The 12,576-nt window shown below is 39.8% G+C and overlaps 1 protein-coding gene across 4 annotated transcripts in view; it reads right to left on the bottom strand.

Moving 5' to 3' along the window:
• The window catches only part of wdfy2 (WD repeat and FYVE domain containing 2), a 54,600-nt gene extending 42,024 nt beyond the window's left edge, over window positions 1-12,576 (bottom strand). Inside the window, exons 1-2 of one of the 4 annotated variants that reach the window (XM_048541232.2) lie at window positions 12,409-12,576; window positions 5,157-5,224 (exon numbers count right to left, since the gene is read on the bottom strand). In XM_048541232.2, the coding sequence (XP_048397189.1) occupies window positions 5,157-5,224; window positions 12,409-12,545 (205 nt within the window). In that variant the 5' untranslated portion in view covers window positions 12,546-12,576. Of the gene's footprint in view, window positions 1-5,039; window positions 5,131-5,156; window positions 5,225-8,366; window positions 8,387-11,786; window positions 11,959-12,408 lie in introns of those variants that run through there. The other 3 variants (XM_048541234.2, XM_059650420.1, XM_048541233.2) reach the window with 3 other exon arrangements.

Raw genomic sequence — 12,576 nt, forward strand, 5'->3', positions numbered from 1 at the left:
TCACATGTAAATTCTGTGTAACTACATGGAATCCTCACCATTACCAAGCTGTTAACCAAGACCTCTCATTCACTCTGAGCTTCAAACCCCATCATATTAAGACTGCCACACACTGTCTGGCAAGGCCTGGTTACTGTTCTCCAACTCCCATCACAAACAATCTTACAAAGACATCACTGATGACATGACTCTGCCAGCAAAAGAATTTCAAGCATATCATAATGCAGGTAGCAACTTGTTTTTTTTCTTAGAAGTACTGAGAGCTCCAGATGCTGGAAAGGACTGTTCTGATGAAGGGTCACTGGACCCGAAATGTTAACTCTGCTTCCTCTCCAGAGATTTTGCCAGACCTGCTGTGTTTTCCCAGTAATTCCTGTTTTTGTTATTACTTTTAAGAGTTGGGTCACTGCAGCACAGTAATTTTCACCACCTTGCAACACTGAAGGTACATCAGCATTTCGGGTCTCAAGTGTATGGTGCACTTACCAGTTGTTGTGTGGACCACAGCAATAGCAGAAAGCCTTACAGTACCTTCAGCCTCCTCTGCCATTCTGACATAATCTCAGAATAAACAGGTGCCGATTTAAGATTAAGACGAGGTGCATTTTTTTTCTCTAAGAGGATTCAGAGTCTGTGGAACTCCTTATCACGGAGAGCTGCGGGGGACATATTTATGGCCGAGATAGACAGATTCTTGTTCAGGAGGGGAAATCAAGGCTTATGGGGATAGGGCAGAAAAGCGGACAGGAAGACTGTCAGATCAGCTGTGATCTTAAGAAGTGGTAGAACAAGCTTCAGGGGCCACACTCTACTCCAATTTCTATTTATTATGGTCTCGTTCAACTAGGTCATAATTATCCTGTAACTCAACTCCATCTGCATACTTTTATCACATAGATTTTTATTAGATGTGGCTAACAAAATATATTTCATCTAAATCAGAACCACGCAGAGTGCCTAGCTGATGAACTCATCAATATTGCTAAGGGTTCCATCAACTCATGCCACTGAGGAAGAGGCTGAACCGGAGTGTGTGGCTAAATCTAACCACTAATTTTGTCACATCTGCCATCTGCATTGTCTAATGAAACCGAACAAAAGACAAAAGAGAAATAAACTTTGGGAAGATGGATGGAAAAACAAAATGTTAAGATGCAGAATCCCGTAATGTCTCACAGACAAAAACTCAGGTTTATCAATATTGTCACCATATTGGTAGGTTGGCTTCCTACTATTCGAAGTGAGCACTGACAAAAGTACAATTTCAACTGGTGCAAAACTCCAAAGGCACAGTCAGCTGTTATTAAAAGAAAAACCTTTGGAGGCTACCGCATATTCATATTCTATTCAGCGAAGGGGAAAGTATACTGTTTTCTCGTTGATTAATACAGCAGTGGTAGGAGACAGGCCAGCAGGGAGTCATGCATGAATTTCACTAAATATATGAAACACTTCACAGTACAAGCAAGTTCCCATTTTGAGGAGAAATTAACACTCTCTTCAGGCCACAACAGAAACAGAGTATTTCATTTATTTACTTTCTTCTCATTCTCTTCTTTCTTTCTGTCACTGTCCATTGACCTCAGATCACAAAAACACTTGGACATTGCACCAAGTGCCATTCAGATGACAGGAATCAGACTTCATGTGTCTTGAATTACATTTCCCCTAACATTACATGCACTCTGGAGCTGTTCTTCTGATTCAATGTATCACAAAAACATCAAGAATACTTGGGACACATGACATGCATTTTAGCCCCTGCACGTACATTTCTCTTGAACTGCTGTTCTGACTCCTTTTGAAGAGGTTCTTCCAGACAACGGCAACATCTGACCCCAACAGTCAACTTTCACCACAGGTTACGCATGTGTCTACACAGTCTGCTCAATGAAAGGAGTCCATCACAAATGAGATCAACTGTTATTTTCAATATTCACATATGCATTTCTGACAAGGGTATAGGGGAAAACTCAAGAGGAATAAGAGGAGTGACATTTGCCAAATTTTCTCCTCCCCGAAAAAATGATACATAAATAATGATCAAATATACAGTGGAAGATAAAACACTGGGGCCATAAGCTAACAGCTAATATGTTACTTCACTCAAGCTAACTCTCATTGTTTAAAAACAAGCAGGAGTTCAAGGCTGCAGTAATTGAATGTCATTTTAGCAATGTTTACATTGACAGCCATTTACACAATTTTGAAAGAATGGTTTAAAAAAAATCAATTCAGGTTGTCATGTTTGGGTTTTGGACAAATGAGGTTGATTTAATCATGGGTCAGAGTGGGACAAGACATAAAAAATCCCAATATATCAAGACATAAATGTGCACTCTTCAAATTTCTCAAAACTAATGAGATTCAATTTCATAGCTTACAATTCCATGGCACTAATGTCATCACTATATCTAGCTATCATGAATACAGTTAATTTGACAAAATGCAAAAGAAATAAGGAATTTTTTTGGAGACTGAGTTATGATTTAAAATGCTCTTTCAGGCAAAGGAGAAATTGCAGTAATCTGGGCAGAGAGTAGGCTAAGGGGAACTAACTAAATAGATTTTGAAAACAGTGAGCCCAGGCATGACAGGCTAAATGCTCTTTGTCAGCTCTACAATTCTCTTGACTGCAATCAATGTTCATCTAAGCCCTCACGTAAAAGTTGACATGTTGGAAATCCCAATCCGAGCCAAGCACCAAATTACACAGGGCTAGTAAAGCTTCAACATACACAATACCACATGGAAGGTGCAAGTGCTTAAACCAACATACAAGAATCTCAGATGCATACTCTATTTTAAACTGAAGCTTGACAAGTGATGAACTTTTACTTCACATTTCATTTGCCGTCCCAAAGGTTAATCAGTCGTGACAGCCAATATAACATGAAAATCCTTTCCAATTTAATAACTACTTTTTAAGATGACTTCTTCACATTTTTTAAATAAACAGTTTTTAAAAATAAATCTAAATACAAGGAACCAACAGTGAAATTTTACTATGCACCTGATTAGAAGCAAATAATCAGGTGAAAAGTCACATTTTTCTCCTTCCCTAGAGGTAGCGATGTGTAAAATGCACAAGATGTGGGTACCAAACATGCACCTCTCTCTTCAGACATTATTTCATCCACGCAGCACTCCATGACATGCCAGCATACTACTTGAAACTGATGGAGGTTGAAACACACTGATCTTCTACTCCAAAATAACTTACTTGTCCATTTTTCAGAGGGACACAGGATAACAGTTTCAAGCAAGGACCTGCCCTTTCTTCACAGCCTTTGCACTATGATTTATCAAATTTCCTTAATCTGCACTGTTACCTATCAGATCACAAGATAGGGAACTGAATAGAAAGCTGATCACGAAGCTGCAGACTACCCTTGCAAAGTGCACTGGAACGATGTACTGCACCATCACATGGGAACTTAATTTACAACAAAAACCGAGCTAAGAACAAAACTAATGACGTCAAGATAAATTTTAAGGCTTCAAATCAACTCTCAAATTCATGTCTGAAACAGTACATTGAAGAAGCCAGGAATATGTTTCATCAGTTAACTGTACCATAATCACATGCTCAGTCCACACTACAGCTGAAAAGTGATCCGCTGTTTTAAATTGCACCATTTCTTTTTGATTTAGAATTTATCCCATATATATTATGCAAATAAGCATATTCACTCCTGCTGGTATTTGGAGGGACAGTAAAACAGGCAACAGCCAAAGTCTGAGAAACATGGCATCTGAATTCATCGTAGCCCTTCATGTTAAATACTCCTCATTGACATGAATCTGCTTACCATGATCTAATAGAATAATCTGCATCTCAAGAATACCAAGGTTGAATAAATTATTAATCCTCTCATCTATGGCGGTACATTAGATCTAGATACGGTACACCTGATGTTTCTCAGTGCCTTTACAATGTCTCTCAAACAACAATTAACCCACCTTCACAGGCACAAAAGGACAGTGTATACACGTACAGACACGGGTCACCATTACCCACTAATATATACTTTACTCACCAGAGTATTTCACTTGCAACAAATATTTAAAGACCTGTAGAGAAAAGGGGACTGAGAGGGAATCATAACCGGGGGGGGAGAGGAGAGAGAGAGGAGAGACACACAGAGAGAGAGACACACACACGCACAGAGACAGGAGAGAGAGAGAGGGACAGCGGAGAGAGAGAGAGGGACAGCAGAGAGAGAGAGAGAGAGAGAGAGAGAGAGAGAGGGAGAGAGAGAGAGAGAGAGAGAGAGAGAGAGAGGAGTGATGGGGATAGCTGTTTCAATGAGTAGACTGCGAGACAAAAGGCTGACTTCTGTATTGTAAGATTTCTTAGTTTTCAGGTAAAGTTTTATTTCCTTAAAAAAAAAGCCACAACAATTTTGCAGAAAGCAACAACAATACTGCTCAACGGTGAGTGAAAATTGATCTGAGCAGCAGACATTAAGTTGAGAAGAGCCGGGTATAGATCAACAAAGTTACAAAAGGAGATGGTGTTTCTCATGCAGGAAATGAGTGTAAAGGAGTTGTTAACAGGAGTGTGTTTGGCTTGGGATACAGTAAAATGGAGCTTGGGTGGATCTAAACTATTGCCGTACTTTCCAACAAGTTTTTCAAGAGACGTATGGACAAAGATCCAGCAACAAGGTGCTCTGATGATTTTTTTCAGGTACCAAGCATTAGGCAAGGATGCAGCGTGCTCCTCAAGAAAATATTTAAAGAAACATTTACCAACAAACTCCGCCAAGTCCTGTTTGCCAACTTGCTTATGCTAATGAAGCCACCCACAAAATCCAAAGTATTGCATCTGGTGCTAGTTTATACTTTTCAAAAACTCTAATAGCTGTCCGACAACTTTAAACAGGCTCCATGTTCCATGTTGAAACAAACAAAGACATCAAATATTGCAGAAAGGATGAAATAAAGGCAACAGATCAGAAATCCAGGTCTATTTTTACTCTAAAGTACTAGAAGCATATTTATTTTTAATTATTGATATTAAGATTATCACTTACTCCAAGAAACCTCATAGTACTTCCTGAACTCTCCAAAAGTATTCCTTGGCAGAAGGAACACAATGAGTTTTGCCAGACACATTCGCATGTTTGATTTTTGGCAGGAAATGCACTTACATGGCATTGAGTGGTAAACACTTGGCCAGTACTGACCGCTGTCTCTCTTAATCCATACGCGAATTGTTCTGGAAAAAAGGTTAAGAAAAAGTTACTTCCATTTTAACAGACACACACACACACACACACACACACACAAAATGGGAATTGTCATGGGAAGAATGCACAAATAATTGTGCCCTAATGCTTCACAAACCATTGCAAATATATAAAATCCCTATGTCAACAAATGGTTGGTAAATGATGCAATTTGAATTCAATGTAAAAAAATCTGCAATAAAAAACATCCATGTCTAAAAGACGAATGATGACCATGAAATCATCGTCTACTGTCAGAAAAACACATCTGATCCACCCTTCCCAAATGGACCCGAGTGATGTCTTCCTGCAAATCTAGACCTACAGCAATATGGTTAATTCATGACTGCCCTTCCCGGCAGAAAGCCAGGTTGACTATCCCTAATCAGTCCTTGCCTTTCCAAATGCATGCAAATCCTGCCCCTCAGAATCCCTCCAACAACTCACCCACCACTAACATATGGCTCACAGGTCTATAGTTCTCTGGCTTTTTAAAAAAAAATAATGGCACCACATCAGCCAACCACCAGTTTCCGGCATCTCACCTTTGTCTATCCGTGATACAAATATATCAACTAAAAAGGCTAAGCAATCTCTTCCCTAGTTTTCTACAATGTTCTGGATCACCTGATCAAGTTTCAGGCTTTATCTGCCATTATGTGTTTTAAGACATCTAGCACCTCCTCTTTTGTAATATAAACTCCTTTCAAGACATCACTCTATTTCCCTAAGTTCCCTAACTTGCTCAAAACCAAAAGCAGCTCTCACAGCCACAATCCTCTCCTGTCCACCATATTTCCCCCCCCCCCGTCTTGTTTGTCTCATTCTCCTTGTTACTGTTTCAAAGAGCAACATTGCACTGCAGTTTTAAAAAGGGCAATATTTGCTTCTGAATCGTAACACTTTCATGGTACTTCAACTTCCATTTCAATTTATAGGTCTGAATAAAAAAACAAACTATGTGGTCTGTTCCAGAACCTAAAAGCTAAACCACTACAGCGCTCTAGTTCACCAAAGACTGAGGTGCTGTGGGCCCCACCTTACATGATCATGCACACAATCTAAAATGGTAAGACACTGACTGGGTTTAGGCCAGGATCAGTGATGTGAATCAATACAGGAAAGTGGGGAAGCAGTTGTTAAGAACTCACTTCCCAAACAATTTAACCACAAAGCTCTCGGAGATTTTATTTGCACATCACCAGAATACAATAATGCCACGATATTAATGGGTTGGAGTGAGCAAGTGCTTCCAAATATTTTCTGATTTCTGTTTTTGTTGAAAGTATGAGTGTTTCAGATCAGCAGCACGATTCAAGAGAGCATATCAAGAAAATGTCTTTGGACAATTTTTGCCCAATCTGGCTGCACGTGATGGCCATGGATTTCAATGCAGTTACCATCTTACAAATTTAGATGCACCATTCTTCAAAGCAGAAAATGCAATAAAGGAATGAAATGCTGATCATGACTTTTAAAGCAACATAAATAAACAAACATATGATCTTTAACTAAAACACTAAGGACCAAGCCAAGATGTCTGCTCACCTCAACTTCAAAAGTATAGGCCCTGGACTTATGACAAATAAATCCAAGCACACAAATGACGAAATATCAATTCCAAAGTTTGATTTTAAATCCCTAACAAACATTGTGAATTTGTTGCATCTAACAGAACCCCGAAAAGTTCAACTTGTTCAGGACAAGCTTTGTTTTTCAGCCTTCTGCAAAAGGAAATTGACTGAATTCCTTAAATCTGCAATCAGAAGTGCCAGTTTTCATGGTACAAAAGTTACCAGCATCTAAAAAGTGAACATCCTTTGCTGTTTTAATGTGAACAATACAAGACAAATTAAAGTCACGTTTTAAAAAAAATTTCATTTTGTTTAGGTTTGAAATGTCTGAAAGCTTGGGATTGATCAGTTTGTCACCTGGTTAATAGCAAATCAGCTACAGAAGCACCATCATTGCTATAAATGTTGTGCCTGGGCAATAGAAGATATAGCTGGGAATTAAAATTACTGTAGCTTTGAAGCATCTAGCAGGTCTTAAGAAATACAGGTTTCATCAAATTAATTGTGGGCTGTTGCCTGCCTGTGACTTATAAAGAAGAAAATGATATCATACGGCTTGCATTAACACAAATTGCAAAGTTTTGGAATATCCCATAAACAGCCAGTAGACTCCCTTCTTTAACCTATGGAGAGGTAACTTACATGGTCAATATTTCACTAAGGCTTATAATTTAATCAGTACCTTTCTTGGGAACAAACTCACAAGTGCTTCAACAAGTTGGTTAAAGGTCAGCAGCGTTATTTCCTGCACTCTGCCCCCAACTTTAATTGTCCCAACACTGCCAGTTGTTAGTAAAGGCACTTGCACTCAACGGGAAATCCAGCAAATCTTCAGGACAACCAGCTCTAGCAAGGCTGCTTTGTCTTCAAATTTACTGTTTGAAAAGCAGTTGTAATCAGATTCCTAATTACTTGCAAAAGAGAATTGCATAAACATTGAAAAAGGTGACATTTGCTCAAGGCGGTGAGACTAACTGCACAGCTCTGTCAGACGTAATGTAGCACAGCTAAATCAACGTGTCCTGTGTTGTGGTTTCAAAAAAGTCATCTCCTGCATTTGCAATAGATTATAAATCAAAACATGATCAGCCTCTGAATATTCTATTGATAAAGTCATAAAAATAGAAATTGTACGATGTTGCAGTGAAGTAACAAGGATAGCTTCACCAGATGAGAATAATCCACCATAAGGAATCAATACAAATAAAAGAAACTGACAGTAGAATTCAGTAAATGATCCAAAGCAAAGAGCATACAGCAAAAATAACAATATACATAAATCACGCTGCTTACTAATTTTAAAGGGAAATGCTTCTTAGGTTCCTGAAACTGTAGGAGATTTGTTGGATTTTCCCTATTCAAATGGAAACAGGCTGCTCTTATCACACTGTCAGAGAGAGTCTGGCTCAGTGTAAACACTTGAAACTCAGTCCGAAGGTGCTTGGTTTCAAAATTCTATTCCCCGCAACCCTGCTAAATGGAAAATGCAGCTCCAGTTCTGAATTCTGGGATGATATTCAGTGGGATAATCACTTGTGGTTAACGTAGGTGTTCTCACCTCATATCACATAGCTTGTGGAACCCTAGAAAATCCTTTGGCCATAGAATATTAACCCAGTATCACAACTCACTGGGGTAGCACACTGAATATCAAGTCCTGCTATATCTGAAGTCGTCACAACAGTTAAAGAATTTTATTTGAAAATATACAAGATTTCTAATTGACCTATCTTATTCTTAAGGTTGACAGAAAACATGAATCCCATTTCTGCACTTAGCAAACACGAGTCTTTATTGCAAGTATATAGACTTTTGCTCCAGGTAAACAGTTATAAGGTGTCCGCATATGTTAAATTAAAAGTCAAATATCCCCATAAATTCCATTGTATACACACAGACAGGAAAATGATAAAACATGTGTGTTATGGATCGAAGGAGAAAGAATTGGTAAAGCAGTTCAATAGTTCCTGTTCACTAGGGTTGCTGAGGTGATTCTTACGCTGGCCAATGCTGCTTCTCAGCCATTTGCAAGAGGCACAGATTGGCTGCTTCACTTATAAAAGGTCACCGTCTTATCAAATAACAGTCACAGAATAGTTCATAGCAATTGAAGAAAAGTTAAAATGGTTTTCTCCAGGTTAAATGTAGCTTTTTTGTGCAGAGAACAAAGGGAGCTTCTGAGCTGCTCGTGGTCCAAAGGCTTCAATGTATCTTGTTCTTAGCCCCAAGATGCTCAGTGGCTTGAGAACCAATCACAAAGTTTTCATTGGTAATTCGTCACTCGTTCACAATAAAATCCATACTTTGCCAAAGCTTCATTTGAACATAACCCTTCAGCTACACTTTATCTGCAGTCACTGTGAATACAAAGTGCTTGCAATAAATATCAATATTATTGATTTCAAATCACAGAAATGCTTGGTTTTAAAACAGTTCTTGACTCATTTCAATCCACAATTTAAAACAAAAATAGAAAGAACATCTTTACATCAGTTAGTATAATGATGGGTACACTCATGCATGCAGCCTTCCTGACAAGACAGAGTCACCCATGAGCCCTCTCACTATTTCACCTTCTTCTCCAAAAGGAAGAGTAAGCTATGAAAACAAATACCATTGGAACATAGCACTTAGGAATGAATGCTGGTCTTTCACCATTGCAATGTTTCCACCAAGCAAAAGTCTCACTCTTAAAGCAAGGTAACAAGAGCCTGATTGAAATTGAGTTGAGAATCTAATAAATTCGTAGTAATATAGAAATCCAAGAAGCAATTCCCCTTAAAAAATGGTCAGAGATATGGTCATGATTTATGCATGCTGTTCTCTGCCATTCAATGCGTCTGCTCTACCTTAAAGAAACAATGCCTTAAATGATACAGCCAGTACTACTTTGCGGGGAAGAGAATTTCACAGATTAATGACCCTCACAGAAAATAAATTCTCTTTATGGCATCTTAGAAAGGAGACGACATAATCTTAAATTCTGTCCTCTAGTTCGAGTCTCCACACAAGAAGAAAAATCCAACCAACAAATTCCGTCAAGATCTGCTATGCTTCTATATGATTGCTTCTCATTTGTCTGTATTTTAATGAGTACAATCCAATCTGTCCTAACCTTATTCTAGGATAATTCCTTTAAACCAGGAATGAGTGGAGTGAACCTCCTCTGATATCCTAACAGAATTCTAATCCCTTACAAACAAAAAGAGAATAAAACTACACGAGTACTCAAGATATAGCCTCAATACTTGAAAGGTGATTTGGTTTGGTGCATAGCCTTACTGTGGGCTACAAACTTTCTTGAGAATCACAGTTGTGCTAGGAATAAGGCAATCGAACATGCCAAGTAATTTCATTCATTTTTTTCAGACCAAGGGTTCCTGAAATGACATGTTCTGCTTTTTAACTTTGAGTCAACATGAGATTGAGTTTAGAGCCCAGAATTTATCCAAAATTCAAGCAACTGCAACTTTAAAAGGAGATATTCTTGGAAAAAGGGTGTATCTGGTGGTCATGCACTTGTTAAGAATTCAAATCAGAATAAAGATACTGTGTTTAAGTTAAACTACATGCTCAGCACATCCCTTAGCAGTATACCTTCAGCAGATTCAACCTGAAGTAGTCGTAATCATTAGTATGCAGGGGTTTGCAGTAGCCAAACAGAGCACAGCACTAGTCACTAATGGAAAAATTACCAAAAAGATTTGATTGCACCAATTGAGTAAAATGTGTCAAACCCAGGAGCTCAGCAAGATGGGAAATGAAATCAAGAAGTTCTGTCACATAAAGCGCTGTAATCAGAATTCACTCCAAATGTGGATAACTGGAGCTTCAATTATAAGATCAATGTTTTTTTTCCCCCCCGAGTAAGGGCACATAGGAATACAGGGGACAATACAAGTTAAGTACAGGTCAGCCAATATCAGAAAGAACAGCAGAATATATTTGAGGGGTTGAATGGCCTCCTCCTGTTTCTATGTTCAAGTAGTACTATTTGGATCTTTTCTGTCTACCTAAACAGGAATTTGAATCCTCAGTATATTACATCATTTCTCTGTGTTGCATTAAATAGTAAATCTGTGGAGTTTGTTAAGCCAACAACATTGCTTATCTGTGTCACTGGTTAATGTCAAACTGACTCTAAGCTAAAACTAAGTCACAAACTAAACTTGCCAGCAATCTCAGCAGGCTAAATGATCAGTCTGCTTTCTGTTCCATTGTGGCAAATGAAAGACACTCCATTGCACAAGCAGGCTGAGATTTGTCGCAGTATTCCAGGAGTCAAATAAACACGCTGTTTGGGGTAGCAAAGAGTACTGCCACGATCTGCTGGACTCAGGTTTGATGTTGCAATAGAAAATAAAAAGTTTTAAGAATGGGTGAAGAGAACAGAAAAACATTTTTGGGAAAAATAACATGACCTTCTTGAGGCCAGCATTTTAACTGTTCAGGCTTTGGAACTGATCAGTGATTTCTCTGAGTCACAAGTGGTGGATGCATTTCATACATGTATCAACAACTTCCTTCCACTTGGCTACTCTCCTGAGAAGCCAACATTAGCTGAAAACAGATAATGGTGATCAAAGAAATCTTCAACTTCCCATGAAAAAATGCCTCAAGTTTCACATCCTGATCGCGGTTCCTGGTTAACCAAGTTGAGTTTGTAAAAAAAACATTTTCTACACTTACAAGTGGAAAAATAATATACAGGCCATCCATTTCTGTTCATCTGTTTGTTGAGTTTCACCTTCTCTTAACTTGCATCTGTTCCCTAACAAATTCCACCTCACTCCTTGCCCATTTCATTCTCTGGGCCCTCATCTTCCTTCAACACCTCAAATTTACCTTTCCTTTTCCTAACAGTCCTTCATCTTTCACACACACATCTCAATACTTGCAACCTGCTTTCTTTCCTCTTCCATGACCACTGCTTCCTCTGTTCACCTCATTTTCAGAACCCACTCCTCAATATACAAACCAGTCTACTTCATTCATTGCCCATGGTCTTCTCTTCACAGCTCCAACAAGCACATCAAGTCTGCTCTGCACACCTCACCCCTGAACCCCGTGTGCGTACAGAGCCCAGCCCTATTTACATCACCTCTCACTGACTCCTCTTCCCAGTCAGCTTTACACCTGACAAACACACTCCTATCCATCTGCACACATGCACAAATACATACATTGTCCCGTCACGAGTACGCAGTCTTCTGTACCCTTGAGACATACCCTCACCCACCACCCTGCATCCTCCATTCCCCGCTTTACACACCACCACAGCCCCCGCACCACCACCCCCAGTACAGCTTTTCCCTCTTCAAACCCCACCATCATTTCCTCCCCTCCAATTCTCTGCCAGGAGTTTTTTTTTTGTCGCCAAACCCTCCCCATTTCTGCACCCCCCGTCTGCTCTACACCCTACCACCCCGTACTCTCCACTACCCCCTCTCTGGCAGGACCCTTCCCCTCCCATAAAGGCCTCCTATGCATTTCTCACTCCGTCCGGCCTGTGTGCCTGCAGACCCCCAGCACGGTACCATCGCCCCTGAGCCGGCGCTGCAGGAATTCCTCAGCCAGTGAGCGCGTCTCCGCTTACGGACCTGTCCTCGCTGACGCTGATCACTCCGTCTTCTTTGGGGATGATGGCCGCCATGTTCACCACGTCCTGGGAGCCCTCGATCTTGCTGAGCAGGACAGGTCTCCGGATGCGAGCCCTGGGCTTGCTCTCCGCCGCCATGGTGATGGACCAACCCCAGCGTCACCTCCAA

Source organism: Stegostoma tigrinum, chromosome 12 (genome assembly GCF_030684315.1).
Source record: "Stegostoma tigrinum isolate sSteTig4 chromosome 12, sSteTig4.hap1, whole genome shotgun sequence".
Classification (NCBI taxonomy): domain Eukaryota; kingdom Metazoa; phylum Chordata; class Chondrichthyes; order Orectolobiformes; family Stegostomatidae; genus Stegostoma; species Stegostoma tigrinum.